The sequence below is a fragment of the Mytilus edulis genome, chromosome 1 (genome assembly GCF_963676685.1).
Source record: "Mytilus edulis chromosome 1, xbMytEdul2.2, whole genome shotgun sequence".
Classification (NCBI taxonomy): domain Eukaryota; kingdom Metazoa; phylum Mollusca; class Bivalvia; order Mytilida; family Mytilidae; genus Mytilus; species Mytilus edulis.
The window spans coordinates 42,865,053-42,889,414 of record NC_092344.1 but is presented as its reverse complement, the minus strand read 5'-3'; the positions used below and the strand labels follow the sequence as shown (position 1 = coordinate 42,889,414).

The 24,362-nt window shown below is 32.7% G+C and overlaps 2 protein-coding genes across 2 annotated transcripts in view; both read left to right on the top strand.

Annotated features, from left to right (window-relative positions):
• LOC139482951 (TPR and ankyrin repeat-containing protein 1-like) overlaps nucleotides 1-2,704 on the top strand; it is a 32,360-nt gene extending 29,656 nt beyond the window's left edge. Inside the window, exon 13 of the mRNA XM_071266982.1 lies at nucleotides 1,653-2,704. The gene's annotated coding sequence lies outside the window, so the exon portion shown is untranslated. The remainder of the gene's footprint in view (nucleotides 1-1,652) is intronic.
• LOC139482942 (TPR and ankyrin repeat-containing protein 1-like) lies at nucleotides 2,683-23,182 on the top strand. The gene is made up of 11 exons (XM_071266974.1): nucleotides 2,683-2,899; nucleotides 4,999-5,404; nucleotides 5,824-5,893; nucleotides 6,819-7,010; nucleotides 7,643-7,953; nucleotides 9,005-9,166; nucleotides 9,573-9,728; nucleotides 10,026-10,085; nucleotides 14,154-14,385; nucleotides 15,295-18,416; nucleotides 22,667-23,182. The coding sequence occupies exons 2-11, from the start codon at nucleotides 5,288-5,290 to the stop codon at nucleotides 22,763-22,765; spliced, it is 4,521 nt and encodes a 1,506-aa protein (XP_071123075.1). The 5' UTR covers nucleotides 2,683-2,899; nucleotides 4,999-5,287; the 3' UTR covers nucleotides 22,766-23,182.
• The last annotated feature ends 1,180 nt before the right edge of the window (nucleotides 23,183-24,362 follow it).

Genomic DNA, 24,362 nt, shown 5'->3' with positions numbered 1-24,362 from the left:
AAACAATGAAATATTTATTGATAACGACTTTAAAATTTTAATACAAATTGACAGAGATACGACGAAAAGTTGAAGAAACAAGAATGTGTCCCTCTGAGGTGTCACTAGTACATGCCTTATCTATACTATTATTTTCTATGTTCAGTGGACCGTTAAAATGGGGAAAAAACTGTAATTTGGCATTATGATTTAAAAGATCATATCACAGAAAACATGTGTACTAAGTTTCAAGTTGATTGGACTTCAACGTCATCAAAAACCTCCTCGACCAAAAACTTTAACCTGAGGTTGGACAGACGGACGAACGAGCAGACGAACGGACGAACAAACGAACGGACGCACAGACCAGAAAACATAATGCCCATGAATGGAGCATAAAAACACTAATCAAACATATGAATATCCGGTAATCGAGCCTGTGTGTATGGTTCCAGAGGAAGCGGATTAAAATCTTAGTTTGTCTTTATATATGAATAACATTGCTGTATATACATATCGACAAGGTTCCCCTTAGTGGTGGAAACAAGGGGTTCCTTTTAAATTTACCGATCAGTGCATTTGAATGGGGACACATAGTTTGAACCCCCTTTACCCTGGGTTGGGACCCCCCTTTTTTGAAGATTTGATCCGCCCCTGCCCCTTGTGATACGCTATACGCACAAGACTATTTTAAGGATCTATTTTGCTGGAGCTCGCCTTCACTAGTTTGGTCTTAGTATTTTAAAAACAGGTTCTGTTATTTTACTTGCAAGAAAAAATAGAAGACAAATCAAAGACGATATAATATTAATGGGTGTACATCCATTGGCATTTTTAAAAAAAGTGCATTTATTATATGTCATTACAAGGAATTCCAGAAATAAAAATAAATCTTTTGGCTTTTAGAGTGGTAGCTGTGCAGCAAACTTTTTTTTTATAATACTTGTTAGGTGTCATTTAATCGCGCTTTTGTTGCATGTTTTCCCCACTTTTTCATGTGCATGTCTTGTTGTATGTTCGTTTTAAAAATTATACCCTCTACCGTAAAATATATATATATATATATAAATATGGTGAACTTTGTATTTAAAGCACGTCACATTTTCTCCTACCTATAGGAAAATACTCTCATATAAATACGTTTTATATCAACACCATTAATCATTTGATACCAAAAAAGTAGTTATACAAATACGGATATTTCTTAGAATTGACGATCATCCTTTAAAAGTTACGGTCATCATTGACAAATTACGGTCATCCTTTACAAATTACGGTCATCTTTTAACCAATTGCGGTCACCCTTGTTATGAATTGCTGATTCTGTTACGGTCATCTCGATTGTGATTTACGGTCATCTTAGCGATTTTTTTAAATCGAATTTCCTGTTTCATGCACATTTCTCGGAAGTAATTTGTGATTTCCGTGTGAATCTTTTATAAATTTACATCGTATCGATGTCTCCTTTGTAAAGAAAATGATATAGAAACACTGTAACAGACAATACAGATACTGACCTATTTTTTCATCCAACATCTTGGGATGACCGTGAATGCAGTTACGTTCATCAGCTTTACCCCAGTTGGTAAATTAACAAATTATAAAAAAAAAAATAAACATGGAAAGAAATGTACTCGTTGACAAATTCTCTAGATATGAAATGGTATTAACAGGTAACATCTGTTCTTCTACCACCAAGGATGAACCACCTTTTGAAACCGTCAAAATAGTACATTCAACAGAGGATGAAGACAGAGAAGTTACAAGTATCCAAGATCCTACCATGCAGTTTCAAGAAGACATAACAAAAGAGGCAAGTGCAATGATAAGTTGTGACAATTTTACCAAGGGTAACCCAAATGGAATGTCAGCTGTAAAGGACAGTATAATTTCCGGGGCAAATGAATTTATGACAGATCAGGTTGACTCGGAAACATTAGAAAATGTTGAACATCATTTGCGTCAGGTATTCATAACCAAAAACGGTGTACTCTGCTCGGAAGTTCGAAAGAATTTTTGAACATTTATGATTGGTGATGGTATTGCAGCTGAACATTGCATACTGGAAGACACAGATTTGCCAAATCGTCTTCAAGATCTTTCTGAAAAACAATATCCCCTTTTTATTACAGCAAAGTATTTTTGGTTGATGCTTGATGCAACATTAGGAGCGCCATATTATTTTGAGAGAAACCCTGGCGATGGGAGCCTTAAAACTGATATTAAAGGATGGACAGATGTTGATGATATATCTATATTACTTTGTATGGATGAAGATGATTATGACAGTGATAGCACCGATGAAAGTGAGAACAACGACACAGAACACGACTCAAAGTCAGAAAATATTTCTCAAAAGAAAACAAGAAAAACTGATCCTAGAAGAGAAGTTACTTATAATGTGTTTGAAGAACTTCTGTGGCCGCAAATGATTGGGAAAACTAAGTTACACAAAAACAGATACCACCCGTTATTGATTTGGACAGAGATAATGTCTTTTATCAAAGGTTCGTTTGAGGCACTTGCATCTAAGAAAGACTATCTGTCAAAAACCGAGTACTTTGAAATGGGACGAAAGCAAGCACCAGCCTTCGTTGGCGACCGGGAAACTCTGTATGAATTATTTTTGATATATGAACATATGCGACGACAAAAATGTTTATTTGATCAAACAGACGTAGTTAAAAACCTATACCGAAGATTTATGAAGCAGAAAAGAAGAAAATGGATTGTACATGAAATATATGTGGATGAAGCCCAGGATTTCACTCAATCTGAACTGTTTCTTCTAATCAACCTTTGCGAGAGTCCAAGTGGAATGTTCCTCACTGGTGATACAGCTCAGAGTATTATGAAAGGAGTTTCATTCAGATTTAAAGACTTGGTTAGTCTGTTTCACTATACAAGCAAGAACCTGACGGTAAGTGTCTATTTCTCCTACAATTATATTGAGATTGAACAATTCAACATGTAACAGGAAAAGAATTTTGAAACGGCAAATATAAATAAAACATCACATTTAATAGAAATGATGAGATGTCATTTCATTTTCCAGTAGAATAATTGCTTTGAACTCTATGGTAAAATTGAGAATGGAAATGGGGAATATGTCAAAGAGACAACAACCGGACCAAAGAGGAGATAACAGCCGAAGACTATTCCGAGCCGCTTCCAATTCACCACCTTGACTATTCATCTATTAGTTTATTGATGTTGTCTCTGCCGAAAAAACAAAGTTTTGAATTGACTTGTTACATTTTTTTTTTCTACTATAATATAAGGATCTATTAATAACATGAGCGGTACTAAATTTTCTGCGTAAGGATTAATTTTACATTCACATACACGCATTTGAAAATTGACATTCTAACACTTATCTTAAAAGAAGAGTCACCCCGTAGTCTTTTGTAGTAAACAACTTACAAATTCCCAGTATGTAGAATTCTGGCTGTCGTTCGTTTCTAAATATAATGAAATTATTATTTGCCTCTTTCAAAGGAAATTGTTAATTGATGATATTTTCGAAATATCGTGTTAAAATGTATTCTTATGAAAGATGTATGATGTCTGAAACATTAAAGGATATAATATAATCTAGTGGAATATAACTACTGTTCAGTACGGTTTAAGATTAAATAAAATTGAAAATAGAAATGGGGATTTTGTCAAAGAGACAAAAACCCGACAAAGAGCAGACAACAGCCGAAGTCCACCAATGGGTCTTCAATGCAGCGAGAAACTCCCGCATCCGGAGGCGTGCTTCAGCTGGTCCCTAAACTAAAATGTATACTAGTTCAGTGATAATGGACGTCATACTAAATGGATATAGGAAGATGTGGTGTGAGTGCCAATGAGACAACTCTCCATTCAAATAACACTTAAAAAAGGAAACCATTATAGGTCAATGTACGGCCTTCAACACGGAGCCTTGGCTCACACCGAACAACAAGCTATAAAGGGCCCCAAAATTACTAATGTACAACCATTCAAACGGGAAAACCAACGGTCTTATCTATATAATAAAAAAACAAGAAACGAGAAACACTTATAAATTACATAAACAAACGACAATACTGTACATCACATTATAAACTCCGAATATACACAAGAAATTAAAATTAAAAATCATTCAAGACTAACAAAGGCCAGAGGCTCCTGACTTTGTACAGGCGCAAAATGCGGCGGGGTTAAACATGTTTTTTTTAGATCTCGACCCTCCCTCTATACCTCTAGTCAATGTAGAAAAACAAACACACAACAACACGCACAATAAAACTCAGTTTAAAAGAAGTCCGAGTCCGATGTCAGAATAAGTAACAAAAGACAATGATACATTAATTAACAAAGGACTACTAGCAGTTACTGACATGCCAGCCCCAGACCTCAATTAAACAGATTAAAAGATTATGTCTTCATCATATGAATATCAAGTACAATCCCTCCCCTTAGAAGTTTAGTATTATACCATCATAAAATATATAAGAAGAACATAACCCGTATCATGCCAACAACTGGTTTTAGAATAAATGTGTTTATTTCCGATGCAAAGACCCTATAAGTGAATCAATATTAAAGCCAAAATATGCAATCTTTAATGACCTGACAACAGTATCGTAACTATACACCTTCTTAATAAGTCTGTTGAAACATTTTGTTAGCTTTTAAGGTGAATGTCGACATTTTTGTGCTTTATAAACAATATTACCATAAAAGATTGGGTGTGAAATACCTGAACGTATAACATGTCTGCATGTTGAATTATATTTACGAATGATGTCCTTGTACTGGTGACAAAATTTAGTAAATGTTTTGACTAGTTTGTGATATCAAAACCCCTTGTGTAATAATTTTTCAGTAATACACAAATTTCTCTCGCTAAAATCTAATACGTTTTAACGTACACGAGCGAATCTTACAAGTTGAGATATATAAACACCATAAGATGGTGACAAGGGAACGTCACCATCTAAAAATGGATAAAGTCTACTTAACGTTAGATATGTTTGTTCTGTTTTACAGATGAACGCAGTTGATGTTTCTACGATCCCTGAACGCGTGCACAGCCTTCCACATAACTACAGATCTCACACTGGTATTACAGATCTAGCAAGGAGTGTTCTTGACATTCTATCTGACTTATTTCCGGATTCTTTTGACAAACTTCCAGATGAACAATGTGTTTTCAATGGCCCAAAACCTTTCCTACTGTATGCATATTCTCCGGATGATTTGATAAAAATGTTATGTCATCATAAACAGGAAACATCACAAATAGAGTTTGGTGCAAACCAAGCGATTCTCGTTGTTGATGACGATGCACGTGACCAAGTGCCAGAAGAAAACTGGAATTGTTTTAACATTATATGAAGCAAAAGGACTAGAGTTTGATGACATACTGTTGTTCAACATTTTCAAAAATTCACAGGTCTGTACATAGATTTAAACAAACGCGATATTCATATGAACTTGGCTTGTATTTTGAGCATCCGTTAATGTTCTATTTCTCTTTGCCAATAATCAGCCAAAGGGGGCTAGGTTACATCAAGAAACCATACCTTAAAACATCTACTAAACAGGTGATTTGTTTTTCTATCTCGTTATTTTTTTAAATCTTTTTTCCTCAGATTAAACTAAATAATTTAGTAATAAAATGACGACTGACAATGATTGAATATGAATGCAACCCTATTCTGTTAATTTTTATTATCGTTTAATAAAACCCATCACAAATGTGGTCTGAATGTTAGTCTAAAATACACCAAAGCAATGCAGTTATTGTTATTTTACAATTAAGATGTACTCTATTGAAAATGTCTTAAAGACTAATATGCTCGTTTATAACAGGCTTCGAAAGAATGGAGAGTTGTTACAGACTTTTTGCAGAGACAAGGAAAAGACAAAACTTTGCAAACAGGTAAATTCGACTATAGCCTATGTGAAATATCTTCATAAAAGTATGTCTTTCATGTGCAGGATTGTAAGTATTATTAATTGATTGCAACAGATCAAACTATAGGTCATAGAAGCTTCTTTTTTTCAAATTGGCTTTATTACAAATGTAGTGTTGGGATGTGAATAATGTTACGATAAACATTTTTTCTGTGGTCAACTACATAATAAGGCGGGTACAAACTAAAACAAGGACATAATTTGTTCATACTTTGCTAAAATGTAATTCTATTTTTTTTCTATTTTTAAATCTTATTTAAAAGGATTTTCTATCGAGTTATATTTCAGGCTTCAGGTTGTAAAATGGCTTACATTTTGCTAAGTTTAGCAGCTGAAAAACCGTACACTAGAACAAAAATTGAATGACAATGATTTTTATCTTACCTCCTATACATTTCTAGGAATATGATTGGTTAAAAGCGTTCGCGTGGAGACCGTGTATATTCCATATTAGGTTAGTAAGGAGGCGGGGCTTGTTTCAATACACGGTTAGTAGTGGAGTTTCGACTTAGGCACTTTTTGATTATTCAAATGTATTGAAAGGTCTGTTTACTATTGTTATATCAAGGTTGTTGATATCAAATTGCTATTGTTAACATTAGTTTTTTTTTTTGCTTACCAATGGAAGTAGGTTCTTAAACTTGAACACTTGGAAACTTTAATATAAAAGTAAGAAGACGTGATATGATAGCAAATTCTAAATTCAACAAATTAAGATAGTCGGTAAGATAAATGCGTTACATAGTGTGCTACTGACCTAATACGATATATACGGGGTCAGTACATTCCATATGGGGTTCGAGCTTCGCTCGTATATATCGTATTAGGTCACTAACACACTATGTAACTAATAGTACTTGTAATAATACAGAGTGCTATTATAATTGTAGGATATTCATCAAGACCTTTGACGTTTGATCCAAAGTTACATAAAGTGCTAAATTCAGAATTGAAACAGCTCTACACAGCTATCACGCGAGCAAGAGTTAACGTTTGGATATTTGATGAAGACGTTGAGAAAAGGACACCTATGTTTCAATACTTTACAGCTCTTGGTTTAGTCAAAACCTCTATTGAGAAAAGTAGGTACTTCTATCTTAATTTTTTGGATATAAGTGTATTCTTCTTTTTTAAAACGTTGAAATGTTCAGTCCCTTGTATATTTAAGAAACCCTTCATTGAAATGACAGACATACACTCTCTGTAAATGTGTCCAGCTTTTTCTAGAAATACAATTTAAATTTATGTACTCATATTTTTATCATTTAACCATACGTTAAAGTTTAGTTTTGTCTCAACATTTGTGTGGTAATCTTCACATTAAAGATCATTTGATAATCTGTTGCTTTCTTTTGATCTTTTCATTTTTTGATGATGATGTTCAATCTGCTGCTTTTCTATTAAACAATTTATTCAGTTGCTCAATGTCCAACTATTTACAGCAAAATCTCACATTATAATAAAAGTAATATTTTCATTACAAACCATTTTCTATATGCCTAAATAAACTTTTAATTACACATATTTTAAACTTATTGTAAGTATATGGACATTTAAATGAATGTTTTGCGACTATTTGAAAAATTATTTAGATGAACAAACAATTGCCTGATAGTAATTTATAGACTGTCCGGATAATGTATAGTCGCTTAATTACAATTTGTTTAAACAATAATTGTTTCCTCTGCTGATTTATTTTTCCATTTCGTTTTAGATTTTACAGTAAAGTCAACACCTGCTGAATGGACTGCAAGCGGAGAGGAACTAATGAAAAGGGATTTGTATGAGCAGGCAGCACAATGTTTTAAAATGGCTGGTTGTATTTATAAAGAAGAATTGGCATATGCCTATTTGCATTATAAAAATGCACGCAAAAAAATTCAGAACAGCAGTGAAATGAGAGAAGAACTATATCAAGCAACTTTAAAGTTTTTGAAGTTGAAAAGGACTAAGGAGGCGGCAAAATGTCTCGCGATGGCTAAACATTATGATCTGGCAGCTGAGATATACGAAAAGAAACAATGGGTAATACAACAGTGTCACTGTAGCCTATTTTACGTGAATTTTTCAACAAATAACGATCTTAACCTCAATCATTAATGTTTTTTTTTTAAATCTCGAAACGGTCTGGCATTATTTATTGGGATTAAAGTTCTGTTAAATCACCTAAGTCATCCTTACGATTAACGTACACTCCAATAACTTAAAAGAAAAGAATGAAATTGATAAGAAATAACAGAACGATTATGTAAATGCCAGTTGCAATAAACCTTTGAGAAAATGATAAAAAAAATCCTTTTTGAAATTAAAGTTAATGGTATAGAAAAAAGTTCGTAAGAAAACTTGTGTTTAGCACATAAATATAGGACGAAGTTAACCCTGTTTTGAACTCAGATCACCCCTTAGATAGTAGTCTGATAATAAAAAATACGATTCAACTGTAAATATCAGTGAGTAAAGGTTCGACTTACAGATCGGTACTAAGAAAAAAAAATAACAATCGTGTTCTACACCGTTAAAAGAATTTGGAACAATATATTTTTCTAATAGTTTACAAAAAGCGGTCGACAATACGTTTTATTTAAATATTTAATAATCATTCATATATATGAAGAAACTATTGTTGCACCCTGTAAATGGTCCATTGATACCAAAGTTCAATGTATCCAGTGACACATAAAAAGGATAAAATCAATTATCTTAATTTTGAACGTGAAAATAGTTTTCTTTGAAAAATGTTGGTTTGAACTCTTATTCCTGTGTTCTCTCACTACCATTATAAAAAGATAAAGCTGAACCGATTGCTTTTGATCAATCACCATTTTCAAGTTTGTCATTTTTCCCTCAACTGCTGGCCGTTTACTGTACCACATGTTAATCGTGAGTTTGGTTGTTAAAATTGGATAATTTAGAGCATGTTTAATTTGTTGTTTTTTTGTGTTCCGTACAAACAGGCTTCATTTCAATTTTGGCAATTCCTTTTGATTAGATATACTTACAGATAGCTTTAATGCACAAATTCGTGATAAATCTTCCAAACATACTCAAATCTTCTGAAAAGATTTTTACTTTATAGTTTGAGAAAGCTGCTGAAATGTTTAGAAGAAGTAATAAACCATCAGAATGTTGTCGAATCTTTGAACACATTAGTCGTTTTGACAAAGCAATTGCTGTATTACAAGAATTCAACATGTTTGATGAAGCAATTGCATCTTTGCGAAGATATAAAGAGAAAAAGGTAAATATAAGGGTTTCAAATGCAGTTATTCTTGTTAACATTAAAATCTGTGTTTGGCAAAAGACAGCTTTATAAAAAAAAAGACAGAGACGCTTATTTTTGGGTGTATTATAAATCATTTAACTCACGAATGTGTAACTTCTATTTTGACACAACTTTTTTTACATCTTTTCTTGTCAAGCTTTGCTAAATTGTTTTAAGTATTGACAAATTCATATGAAATATATAACCGGTAGAGGGAAAATATAATAATATTGTACATCAGGACTTTCTTTAATAACACAGACACAGACAAAGAAATAGACATATTATGAACTCATTTTGGGCTTATTCATCCATCATATGTCTATGTAAAATTCTGTTCATGTGAATAATTTAAACGTTTTCTAAAACTTTTTTAATTTAGCTATTAAATCAGATACGAATGGAGGACAGTATACGTGAACATTTTTATATTCCCAAAAGAAAGTATGGAAGACCTAAAGAGGCTAAATGCTACAATTGCTCTTCTGTAATATGTGGAAGCTTGAATAGTACTTCAAATCTCATGATTCACATGAGGGTAAGTAACAAAATCTAAATTGAAATTTTTAGTAGAATCTTAAAATTTTAAGAATAACTGAAGAATAATCAGATGTATTCACTTGTTCCTATATATGAATCTTTACCAAAATAAATTGAACCCTTAAAATAAGAAGTGCAAATAATGCTGTCATGATATGATCAAATATAAAACACACAGTTTAAAATTATCAAATAAGGGATGTTTGTTTCACATTTAAATGTATATATGAACCAGGCCAAATTTTAGTAAATCTATTTAATACTTCTAAAAGTAAATGCTTATTTGTTTTTAAAGAGAAAACATAGGGAAGTACCTCTGGAAATCCTTATACAACATGATGGATCTGGACTACAAGTAAGTAAAAACACAACATTTTAGAAAAAGAATTTGTAAATATGCTGTGAAGCAACCATAGATAGCAACCCTCGTATTATTTGTTGCTAGGCTGGTGATTCGGTTCCTTTGTCAGTGGTTACAGCAAATATTTCAGACATTGAAAGAAAATACAAGTGCAAAGTACGAAGTGTCAAGTACCGAGGAAGAAACATCTATCCTTAAAAAGAATAAAGTGAAATTCAAATCAATCCAAAGCTTCAATTAATATAAACCAAAAATGTATGACTAACAAATAATTTCTGGTAAAAATGTTGTTTTTTTTTTTTTAAAAACAGGTTCTTAGACAAAATAGAGCATTTCTTTTTTAGATTGGAACATTAAGTCTGTAATATAAGTACATTCCCGGTTTTAAGTACATACATACAGCTGAAAATATTTGCCAAGAATATGAAGAGGTAGTAGCATGCTATGAAATTGTTATTATGATTTCAAGCATAGAAAGTGCAGGCGGATACCCAGTTGAAATTAAACAAAAGAAATGGAATTATTTGCTAGAGAAGGTAACAAAGCAAAATCGGTATATTTGAATTGTTTACATCTGTTTTATGGGCTTTAAAAATTTGATAAAGTGCATAGTTTAGGATTATATCATATATGCATCATGTGCGTGTTTTACTTAAATTAAAGTAAAGAGCTTCAAGATATTTTTAACCTTACAATTAAAGACAAATTTTCATAAATAACAGCAACAGTAGTATACCACTGTTCAAAAGTCATAAATCGATTAAGCGAAAACAAATCCGGGTCACAATTCAAAACACAGGGAATCACATCACTTATAAGAGAAAAACAACAGAAACAATGAACTGCTACAAAAGCAAACGCTAACATACATAGGAACAGACTATTTGATAACAACTGCCATATTCTGGACTTGATATAGAAGATTTTAAGAATAAATGGTGAGTTGAACCTTCCTCAGGAACAGATTAGCTTAGCTCTATTTGCAAAACTTTAGTAATTTTTGGTCCTCAGTGCTTTTCAACTTACAAAATTTCAATCCTGGTATCTATGATGAGTTAATTTTGAACATTTTTGTATGGCTAGCCAAACCTCACGATTATATGGCAATGTTAGAAATACCGCTCAAAATGATAACTTTACACTTGGGACAGAGAAATACATAAATAAATAATATAATAGTGCGTAACACGAATGTATAAAACAGACGATTGTTGTAGGTACAAATGCAAACGGATCGTTTTTGTGCATAAGCATAAGTTCCGGTCGAAAAATAAATCCACAGAAGATTATAGATTGATCTTTTTAAAGCACTAGTTTGCATCTGTGCCCCCAGCAACAGTTTTTTTTAATAAAATCCTAAAATGGGCAATTATTTGGTAGCAATACACAGAAAAAATGGCCTATAAAACATGCTAAAAACAATCTAAATGTTCAGATAAACCCACTTGGAAGGCTATATTATTCTTCAACTACCTAAAAATCAATTTTATTGCACAAAAACTTTCATATTTAAAAAATTCACCATGGCCATAATGCGAAACTAAACTTTTAACTGTGTATTGCTACCTTAAGGTTAAACAATTTTTTTTTTCAAATTCCACTTTTAATGAATTTCTGTGTTCTGCTAGCTAAATAGTTTATGAAGGTAAGCAGTTGCCATTGAAATGCAACAAAAAAGTGATTTGAAGAAACATACCATGTCAAAGTATAAATTCTCCTTTTTTAGTCAAATTTCTAGAACTATACCTTCTGTGCTTGTCTTTTCTTGTTTAAAAACTTAAATTAACCTTTATAGTAGACAAATTTTATAAATTAAAGCTATTAAAAGCTGTATAATGTCAATTTTGTTGTGTATTAGCATACATAAAATTTTGCAAATACTGAATTAATTTATAACAGCGGGAACAAACGTAGACTTAATTCATACTAAGTTGTAACTTTATACTTGCTAAAATAATAAATTTGATTTATTCGCATAAAAAAATATAAAGCGTTCCCTATTGAGGTTTCTACATAACGCGCATTCTTTCTTTTATAAGGGGTAGCCAACAAAGTATCAATTTATGACCGAACAAAGTCTTTGTGTCAAAATGTCTATATTGGTTGCTATGGACAATAAACAACAAAACTAACATATATTGTCAAACTAAAAGATGTTTCTCCCTCAGAATTGTATCTATAATCTAAAAATCAAAAGATTTGTGGTATGATTTGTCTGAAAATAAGCAATTCCATGCTTTGTCAAATGCCATACGGTAACAATACACAGTTAGGAAAAAAACTTAAAATTGACACTCATAATTTTTAAACACCCTCTTTCCCTTCCTTTCTAACAAATAAGGCTTAACATTTGTGTTATGCGTGTGTATATTTATGGAAAGAGAATCTTTCATAGATTTGATTTTCAATAGTTATAATGGTGAAATATAATTTCTTTTTGGTGTAACCATGGCAACAATCTGCATTTATTTGATACAAAATATTGCAAAAAGGGGGTGGTGAAAATGTCATAAAAGTCTCCAAAATTTGGTCCAAAGGAAAATTGCAAAGAATTAGAGTGATACCTTTCCTGAAACCATAGACATTTATCTATCAAGAGGTAAAAAAAAAATCATATGCATTTCTGCTCCTTTTTCCATAAAATTGAATTGAAAAGATCGAGCATCAAATGTTTGTTGAAAAACACTACAATGATTTCTGGACCTATGGTTGGTACGGATAGGAAAAAAGAGACTGCCAAACAGACAAATGGCTTTTAAGACATTCTAAAACAATCTAAATGTTCACATAAACCCATTTGAAAGGCTTTATTATTCTTCAACTATCTAAAAATCAATTTTAAAAGAGATGATTTCAGCTTCCCACTTGTGCACTTTCCATTTCTATGTAGCAACATTCCAGCAGCGCCTGCATATATACGGAGTATATATCTCCCAATTGATACGATATGCTTGTATTTCCTATCACGATTTCCTCGATAGAGGGTTGCTGCTCAAAAGGAAGCTATTAAACCAAGAGTTCCAAATGGTGAAGTTGAAATCATCCCCTCGTAAAGTTTACGGACGCCATCACGAGTTGGTTGACCGTTATGGAATAACCGTTTCACAGATGATATCGGATATGTTCCTTATGTCGTAACTACAATCCACTTCCCTTTTCACCACGAATGTGACCTACCGAATTAGATTATTTACCGGGTTTGTAATAACATGAGCAACACGACGGGTGCCACATGATGAGCGGGATCTGCTTACCCTTCCGGAGCACCTGCGATCACCCCCAGTGTTTGGTTGTGTTCGTGTTGCTTAGTCTTTAGTTTTCTATGTTGTGTCTTTTGTACTATTATTTGTCTGTTTTTCTTTTTCTTTTTTAGCCATGGCGTTGTCAGTTTATTTTTGAGTTTGACTGTCCCTCTGGTATCTTTCGCCCCTTTTTTGAGTTAATAGTATTAAACATTCACAGTATTAAAAAATGAAATATATGGGACAAGTGAAATACCTTTCTAATATGAGTCATAGAGTTGGTGTGTTCGAATAACAAATCTTTACTAAAAATACTGGACGACAAAGTTAACAAGTGGAACTAAAAATGCATAACTTCAAAAAACTTCATATTGTGTGTGTGTTTTCTAGGGCTATTAGTTTGAAACCTCTGAAACCCTTTATATTAGTCTGCTTTACTGCGAAATAGTTATAAGATTTGTTTTAAATGTTTGATTTCGGAAATGACAACCGATCAGACAACAGTTTTGAGTTGACTTAAAGCAGAAAAGTACATTAAATGATGACCAATAGCTAGTAGATGCATTTTTCTTTTGAAATACAACTAAGAAGTCAAGATTCTACTTCGTCAAAAATGTATTCCCATTACGCCACCTTAATTTTATAATCGTAAAGATGGTAGCCATTGTAGTGATGACACGCGGTCAATTTATCTCTTGAAAACAGATTAATTTATCCACATAGCATCATTACTATCCTTGTATGTCTGTTGTATTTCAAAAGACAAATATATCTACTAGCTATTGAACATCATTTAATGTACCTTTTATGTCTTTTACAGAACTTATACAGTAGGTCTGATAGCAGTCTGCATCCTTTGGGCAGCTTGTATGATGAGGACCAAATAAATATAAATGCTGCTGGTCATTACCACAAACATCACGATATAAATCAAATGTTAAAAGCCCTCGACAATGTAAGCCGTTTATCAGACAGAATTGAATTCTTAACAAGTCGCTATAATGGCAGAAAGGAATACATCACATATGCTGCAAGAATACTTATAAACAAAGGTTATATATACAGTGGTAATAATTTTACCTCAAACAGATCATATGGAACATTAATCGATTCGATAAAAGGAAATTTTCAGTTTGCTGATCTTATCTAGTATCCCTATTGTGTCTTTTTATTACTTTGCTAAAACGTCAATACATGTATTATAAGGATGAAGGTATATTCATAAGAGTATTTATGGTCCGGGAAATGCATAAAGTTTTATTTGCAGTCAATAGCACTGCATCTATACAACTGCTAGTGGACTGTTCCCGAGGGTAACTTTAAGTAAATTAACCGTTTATTTTTTTTAATTAAGAATCTAAGCTACGGACCATCTAGGCAAAGTTGACATAAGAAGTATTTGTTTTATTCTTTTTATTCATTTTGTTTTGTCATATAGCTATGTTAACTAGGAATGTAAAACAGTAATCGAATACTCAAGTATAGCTCAGTAGTACGGAGTATGGAATATCAAAATGATACAATATTCCCTTCCTTCAACCTATTGATTTTTGAAGAACACCCCTCCGACAATTCAATAGAAATCACTAAATAATCATAATTTTTAAATCGTTTCGTATATTTGTGCGAAAAAGAGAGTCGAAAGATACCAAAAGACATTCAAGCTCATAAGTCGAAAAGCATACAACGCCAAGGCTAAAAAAAGAAAAAGACAAACAACAATATACAAAACACAGCACTCATACCACATCTTTTTAAACCTAAATATGACTTTTAAATGTGAAGACTTAAGCGTTTCTGATGAAATAAATTGAGAAAAGTGCACGAAGTTAAAAAGTGGTATTTCCACTTTTGAAGATTAAACAGGGCAAAATGTTGAATTATTTTGTATAGAGGGAATGGATTTTTGCAGAATATAGCTATTGGGCAAATTAATTACATGTAAGATAAATATTTTACAGGGGAAACAAAAGAAGCTGTTAACTTATACAAGAAGTACGGATTTCCAGAAGAAGCTCTTCAATTCTATGAAACAAAAAGAGACTCTTTTTCATATATTCATTGTTTGGTCCTCAGTTCTCTACTTCAGATGAAAATTAAACCAGATGGTAGTGCAAATGCCATAAAAGCTAGAATAGTCGAGGAACATTTGAATAAATCGATTAGCATGCTTTTGGTGTGCAAAGAAGGGAACAATGATGAAAGTGTTGATGTCCTTACCAATACAGAGGGTGAGGCAAATTTGCTACTTGGTAGACTTACTGGACGTCAAAAATATATTGAATTGGCTTTTGAGAGGTTTCAAGTTAGACAACCACTTGAAAACAAATGGGGTCAAATGGAATGTTTGAATTGGATGATGAATATCTCGGATTTAAAGCGAGTCTCACATTTGGATTTAGTAGTGAAGTGGCTGCAAGATACATTAGCATTACTTTACACGATAACTTCCGAGAATTCTTCCGGAGAAAAAATACAACTGCTGGAAGATTATGGGGTAAAACAAGAGGGAGAAAAAATATTTTATAATCCTAGACAAAACCCTCCAATACGAAGACTTATGAAAAAAGTCAAGAATAAATCTGTAAAAGAGGAAGTTGAAAACAATGAAGTTCGTCGTGTAATAGTCATTGATCTGCTAACAAACAGTTGCAAGTGGTTTTGGAAGTTGTTACCAATTGTTGAGAAAAACTATGTAAATGCAATCTCTGTTGACGAGTTAAATAGGTACTGTTCCACTTTCAAGAATTTGGAAAATTTCCTCGAAAGTCACGTTCAGAAAATAAGACTTGATTATTTTCTTAATGGTATCAGAACATTCTCAAATCCTCTTACAAAAGAAGAAAAACCATTTCTTCGAAAATTCAAAACTTATACTAGTAACTTTATGTCATGCCGATACTTGATTAGAGACATGATTCAGATTGTTCTTCAGTTTAACAATCTTTCTATGAAGGAATGCAATTGTATACGTGGACAACTTATTAAGGTAAGAGAAGAAATGGACAACCATTTCGAGTCTTCTTTGGCAAAAGCAAGAGATAAACTATATCATAAGAGAGAAAAAAATATTTCAACTTTTGTAGAAATTATCACTTATCATAAACTATTTGGATTGAGTGTAAATGTGAAAGAAAGCATTTTTGACCTCGAGAATTCGATTTCAGAAGAACTATTGACCTATTTACAAGATAAAAGCTGTTCTAACGATCAAAGTATTACTAAAGTTCGAAAACTTGGTTTTATGATTCCTGAATTTACTGCTAAACCAGTAGTTATATCTATTATTCGATCCTTTTCTGATAGTGTTATTGAAATGCGTGAGCAAAAGAACCCTTACCAGGCTGTGAAAAGTTTCAGTGTTTTTGTTGAGAGACTTCAGAAGCAGCGAACAGAATATACATTACCAGAACTGAATTTATTTCTATCATGGATAAGATATTACACATTTGTTGGTTTTGTATTGCAGTCAAAACTCGCCACCTGTCAGAAGAGGGATGACTTTCAGTTTTTTATTCCATCATCATTTTTAAACACGGTAAGGTACATAGAGTTAACGTTATTCGACGACAAACTGTCAACGGAGAAACTGATTGCATGCTGTAATGTTAAAAAGATGCCACAAATTAATGATATTCGTAATATTCTAGAAATGTTTGTTCAGTTAATCTGTGGAATACGCAGCAAGATAAACATAACCAATATTGCCTTCAAAAGACTCATGAAGTCATATCAAGTACGAAAAATGGATCCGGGAAAACCTGATGAAGAACTTTTTTATTCTGATGTAGCAGTTGTTGAAAATGTGATATGTTGGAGTTTAATATTCGTAATAAATATGGATGTTGCCGTGTTTACGCAATCTGAAACCGAAATTCTTAGACAACTGTCAGTGCATCAGAATCCTGATCTTTATCCAGAACGAATATCGAACGTCTTAGCAGATATAAAAAGTGCTACTGGTATAAATAACATCAAAAGAAGCTTACATGATTTTATAACACACAGAGGTGAGACATTGTTACGATGTAAATGGGATGAACTGAAAGGATGTATAATTCAAGAAGAATGTGACACACAAATAGATTCAATGGACACATTCCACCTTCATGAAACACTAAAGACCCTTACAGATCAAGATCAAATTATAGCAGAATCTGCAGGTGAGGAAGACATATTTGAAACGGAGGAAATTAAAGTTACGGACGTTGAAATCAAAACAGTTTTTGATGATCGTAAAAAATTAAGTACTCGAACAAATGATATGGAACTCAATGCAAAAACAACCAAAGAATCTGTTTATTTTGAATCTGGTATAGACGAAATACAAAATGATCCCTTGTTTGCTAAGCTTATCATAGATAAGTCAAGATGTGACATTTGTGGTGAGATATTTGAAGATAAGATTAACAAGGACAATCAAGGTGAAAGGACAGTCAATAAAGTTGTGCATAATTTAGTATCTACTAAATTAAGTATAAAGTCCATTGTGAATTCTCTATGGTCAACGTCAGATAACATTGTAGAACCAGAATCAAGATTGTCCTCAAAATCTGAGTCTTTGTCACTTCAATATAGTTCAAGGCAGTCGACACCGTCAGTTGCAGAAACGAAAAAGCACTTGCATTCTAATGTAAACAAAAACATACAAACAGAGGTGCCTTCAAAGGGAAATGAGGATTTTTTTACTTTCCCAGACCCATATGATAAGACACAACAGCCTCAAAAACCAATATGTACATATGAGAAACACATGTTATCTACGTCTCATCAGGATAGACTAGCTGAAATTCGTAAGTTTCATCAATTTTATCAAAAATGTGTTAAACCTAACCTGGAAAGGATTAGCCAGTTTATATCAAAATATGGGTTGTTCACACAAGAAAATAGACAACAGTTTGATGAAGATATGAGAATCATCAGGCTTGTCATTCTTTACGAGGAGTGTAACGCAGATCTACATAATATCGTCAGGTTGAAAACATGGAACGAACACTATATAGCATGGAAATTAAACAAGTTAGAAAATCTACACAATGATGTTAAGAAAAGTGTCAAGGAATTGTTCGATGTCATTAATCGAGTGAGTAATACTATCATGGTGCTTGCAGTATTTTTCTGTCTAGATATCCACTGATGTAAACTCGTGAAGTAAGGTCTAATTTTTGGTAGATAATACTATAATACCAATTGGTATTGTTTAATTGAATTTTACTAACGATATAATGTTTCTGGATCAGATGTACATTTTCACAATTAATTTCTCTTTATTGATGCTCGGGACCAAAATATTATTTTTTATACTTATTTTCATCTTTTGTGCCCAAATTTGTTAAATATAGTGATTCAAATTTTGAAGTAGTATTATTAAGGGAAAATTAAAGAGATAGAAAAACACACAGGGGGCTATATAATAATTACACAGAATGTTAATGATACGGTAAAATGATGCCACTTAAACCATAGATGAAGCAGCTACTTGTCAGAACAGGGTAAGCAGTCACTATTTCACTAGAGATACCCATTGTGTTACCTAATACAGTGTAGAAAATCAAGTGAATTTTGAAATATTTCTGTGATCATATATTACATCAATTCCAGAACTGTCATATCATAGATATTAGCCTGTAGTTGTTCGAATCGTTTTGCTTTGGTATTTTATGTATAGATATTTCATTTATATTATATCACACCGTCTTATTTTTATTTCACGTGAATATTTATCAATTTAAAGATGTTACTTGTGTTGTAAACGTAAAATTCCGAGCGTTCATAATTTATAAGTAAACACCATATTTGTAGAAAATATCAGTCCTAATGATTTATTCACATTACATGTATGACATGTACTATACAGACGTTACATAAAATACAAAATAAACGGCATACACTCCGATAGTACAAACATTCAGCCATCTTGTCCATCCGGCAACACCTCTCTCCCCCTCACGTCACTATCACACAACGTCAAAAATACGGGAAACAACGTTAACACTGTTTTGCGACATTACGGACATGAAGACAAACTCACAATCACAACACTACTCCCTCTTTTCAAGAATATTTCGTCCTCGAAATAAAAGTTAATCAAGACAAATTGCGTTTTTTTGTTTTCCAGTTCATCTCAGGTAACATTGACGATCCACAGATGCATACATCACGTGCATAACTGTTCTCATAGACGTTACTATTTCTGAATTGGGTCAACACATTTCCGCGTATGAGTTCTTTATGTGTGAAGTTCTTTCCGTATACTGGTCTCGATAATCCAGTATCGGTTGAAACTCTAGGTTTGTCATAATTGTTTTCATCATTGTTTTTAGAAGTATCAAAATGTACGTCACTTTGCTCAAAGTGTGTCCATTTTCGAACGCTAACTACTTCTATCTCACCAAGGGTCTTTTGTTCAACGTTCGGACTTCCAAACTTAAAAACTTTTGCAACTGCAGCCTCAGTTGCCTCAACAATTTCATTAAGTTCCTCATATTTCAATTCTACCTTTCTAACGCTTACAACATCTGTTCCACCGGTAACCATTGTCTGCTTTTCAACGCACGGAAGCTCCAAGATAGCTATCTCTCCATCCAAAACTTTCGCAACTTCAACCTCGGTTGCCTCAATAACGTCACAAAGTTCCTCATGTTTCAATTCATATGATTCACCGACGTAATAAACATACTGTTCACTCGGATAAACGAAATTATTAGGTACATTTAATTTACCAACAGTATAATTGTCTTTTTCCAATTTCTGGTTACTAGAATATAAACTAATGTCATTTTGCATATCAACGTCAGTATTTTCAGAAACTTTATTCCTCCGAATATCATTTTCTGTGAAATTCATATTACGCTTATTACCTATTTCAAAATGTTTCTCAAAGTTACTGTCTTCAGTGCAACGCGATTTTTCTACGGACTTTAAAGATCGTCTACAATGTTCCTGCCACAATATTTCTTTGATAAGTTCACTAACTGTTGACGGTTCTTTAATCAGAACTCTATATCCAATGTCACCATTAGGGTATCCATATATAGCATACTCAGTAACCAGCTTCACTAATAAATCTTCGTTCACACCAGGGAACGATTTCCGAACATTTATCTCAGTTCTACATACGTACTCTTGAACGCTTTCACTTGTAAGCATAGTTATATTTCTCAATTTCATTCTACAAATCTGAGCAGTCTCAATATCACCAAATCGACTTTTCAATGCAGAATACAAAACAGATACATTATAAAGATCTCGGTGTGGTAAATACGACACATATTCTAAAGCTTTACCTCTCAGTGAAGTAACCAAATAAAAAGCCATATCACTAGATGACCATTTAAAACGTTCAGCAAAGATAGAAAATTTCATCCAGAAACCCTCAAAAGGTTCAGTACCGTCAAACTCTGGTAAGTCACACCAGCTCATGGTTAATATATATCAAAATGCTGACAAATATAAGTTATAGACATACATAAGACAACAATTATTTATAGATAAGGGTGACAATGTTGATTTCTTTCAAATTTGCACCTTAGATTATCATTTTATCCTTGATGCTAGCACCGAACACAAATGTTTAATTAATTTCCGTCCACTTTTGCCGATTAAATACTTCTCTGTGAATTATGTGGTCGAATCTGTTTTAATTCCAATATCAGTTTTAAATTGTGAATCTTCTTATTCCAGTGCCGTATCGTCCCTCTGTTGTAATGGATACATTTGGTCACAATCGTATTGTCGAATAAACTTGTTTACAGTACCTTCATTGTTTAATTTCATATTTCCTCCCCTCTTTAAAAGCATTCCGTCTGTATAAAACTGTAAATCATCTGTTTGCGTAGATCCGTTTCTGTTCGCTGCCACCAATGTTGTAAACGTAAAATTCCGAGCGTTCATAATTTATAAGTAAACACCATATTTGTAGAAAATATCAGTCCTGATGATTTATTCACATTACATGTATGACATGTACTATACAGACGTTACTTTAAATACAAAATAAACGGCATACACTCCGATAGTACAAACATTCAGCCATCTTGTCCATCCGGCAACACCTCTCTCCCCCTCACGTCACTATCACACAACGTCAAAAATACGGGAAACAACGTTAACACTGTTTTGCGACATTACGGACATGAAGACAAACTCACAATCACAACACTTGCATAGAACCACTTAGAAATATTGAATCAGTAGCTGGAAGAAGCAACCCTTTTTCAACTGAAACGGACTCATAAATCATCAATATGAAAAGGCAAATCAAAGTCCTCATTTACATTAAGATATTTAGTTCTCTTCCAGCGTACAAGGAAAACATATATGTGAATAGTAACAGTTGGAAGGAATAACGGAACACAAGGTTGAAGAATATAATGACCAAAAACGTCTGAAAAATATGTGCCAAATACAGCTATACAATCTATGCCTTCGGGAAGAAATCGCTTAGCATTTCAAATAATGTCCCATTTTATAAACAGTAAATTTGTATGAATTTAAACTTAAGATATTTCATGACAGCATAAAAGTGCTGACTTCTTGGTTTGTAATACACTTGGGGTCAAAACAGAACCGGAATTTGAAATGAAAATACATAAATAAAGGCAACAGTAGTTGTTCAAAACTCATAAATCCATGGACAAAAAACAAAATCTGGATAATAAATTAAAACTGAGGGAAACGCATTAAATATAAGAGAACAACGACACAACATTAAAATGTAACACACACACACACACACAGAAACGGACTAAGCATTAGACAAAATCCTTTTAGAATAAAAAATATAACATCAAAACCAAATACAAGAATTTGGGATATTGTCTAATTGAATGACACATAAGTGTCTGTATCTCTGATATCCTTCATGTCAAATTAAAACCACTGAAAATAGGTATGAAACATAAGACGGAAAACAGGGAAAAAGTAACTAGTAAAAAAAATGATCTAAAGGATAAAAGAAGAACAGACAATAAACAATCAATAAATCACAAACACCATCGTTAAGCTGGACCCAAGGTTAAGCAACACGAACCCTATAAAAAATAGAGAGGAACTGAGGTGTTTCCGAAGGGTGTCATGGAATTAAATTATGAATGTTACAGTATGAATTATCAAACTTTAATATAAAAGAGATGCCTCCGACAATCGGAAAACAATCCCCAGACAGTAGAAACATATGAATGTATATCATTGTTTGATTTCCATGTCCTTTCTTTGTTAATAAGGTTTCTTTAAAAAAAAAAATAGAAACCACGTATCTTCCACAAATTTCCCATTTTAAAGGATATTGAATTGTAAGTTGTAAATTTCAATATCCTATTTTGCTCTTTTCAGAAAGAAAATTCAGAAGATGATGATTTCGATAGGCTACAATACAAACCTCACAAAAAAACAAGACGAAAGACGAAATGGAGCAAGATTGACCTGAAATAGGCATTTGGTTATGTGAGAAAGTTTAAACAGTTTTCTTTGAAGTTATCAATTTGCCAAAGAAATCATAGTAGTTGTAAACTGAATGATTTTTTTATTGTTATATCTATGGTATAATGGCTTTCATCAATATAGTTTATGTGATAATTAGTTCAAATGAACATAGATCAACAATTCATTAATTTTGTAGAAATCAAAGGGAGTTCCTAAAATTCAAAGCTATACGAGCGACAAGAATAGTTTGGAGTAAACAGGGAAAATATAGCAAACTATAGCCGCAGAATGACTCTGTAAACTGTCAAAATCTACCTCGACCTAAATATCATTTGTCCACGACATTGTGATCAAAGTCTTAAATGTTTTTGTTGGGTAGAACATATACCATCATCAAGTTTAAAAAGAAATAAAACCGAAAGAAAACTAAAGATTGCTTAATTTGATCAATGATGTCAAATTCGTAAAACTAATACTTCATCAGTAGAAAGTAAAATCACAAAAATACTAAACTCCGAGGAAAATTCAAAAAGAAAAGTCGCTAACCAAATGGCAAAATTAAAAGCTCAAACACATCAAACGAATGTATAAAGTGTATATTTCTGACTTGGTACATGCATTTTCTTGTGTTGAAAATGGTGGATTAAACATGATTTTGAAGCTAGCTAAACCTCTCACTTGTATAACAGTTGCATCGAATTCCATTAAATTGACAACGATGTGTGTAGTTTACGGTCCATGGCATCGTGTTAAAGTTTTGTCAAGTTGTACTTTTGTCTGCAAATAACAACAAAAAAACATCCCACAATTTTCACGAATATAACGAGTATAACTCTTGATCGATCAAATTTATCAAAACCATTTTTCACCTGTAGTTTATGGTCCTTAACATATGTTTAAATTGAGTCAGGTCATACTTTTCGAATCATCAGTTCTACCACCCATATCATGATATGTCAGTTCATTAGTACTACGAATATTATAGCATGATTTCTAATGATACTAACAATACTTTTGTCACATTTTTGTAATTACGTTGACGCCTGGACTGATTCGGGTGTGTTTATTCTGTGTTAAACTTTAATAGCATTATGTATTCGGGTTTAGTTTTCTGTAATTAGTTAATACTTCAGTTTCATTATGTATATCTCTTTCATATTCATTTGTTAAAATTTACTGTTTGCAATAGCATGAATTGTTCTATATAATAAGGATGTTCTTATCCCGGGCATAAATACAATGCCGTATTTGGCAAAACCTTTTCAACTTTTGATCTTCAGTGCTGTACAACTTTGTACCTTTTTCACTTTCGATCTTTTATATCTGGGCGTTATGTATTCGGGTTTAGTTTTCTGTAATTAGTTAATACTTCAGTTTCTTTATGTATATCTCTTTCATATTCATTTGATAAAATTTACTGTTTGCAATAGCATGAATTGTTCTATATAATAAGAATGTTCTTATCCCGGGCATAAAAACAATGCCGTATTTGGCGAAACCTTTTCAACTTTTTATCTCCAGTGCTGTACAACTTTGTACTTTTTTCTCTTTCGATCTTTTATATCTGGGCGTCACTTGTAAGTCCTGTGTGGACTAGGCGCGTATT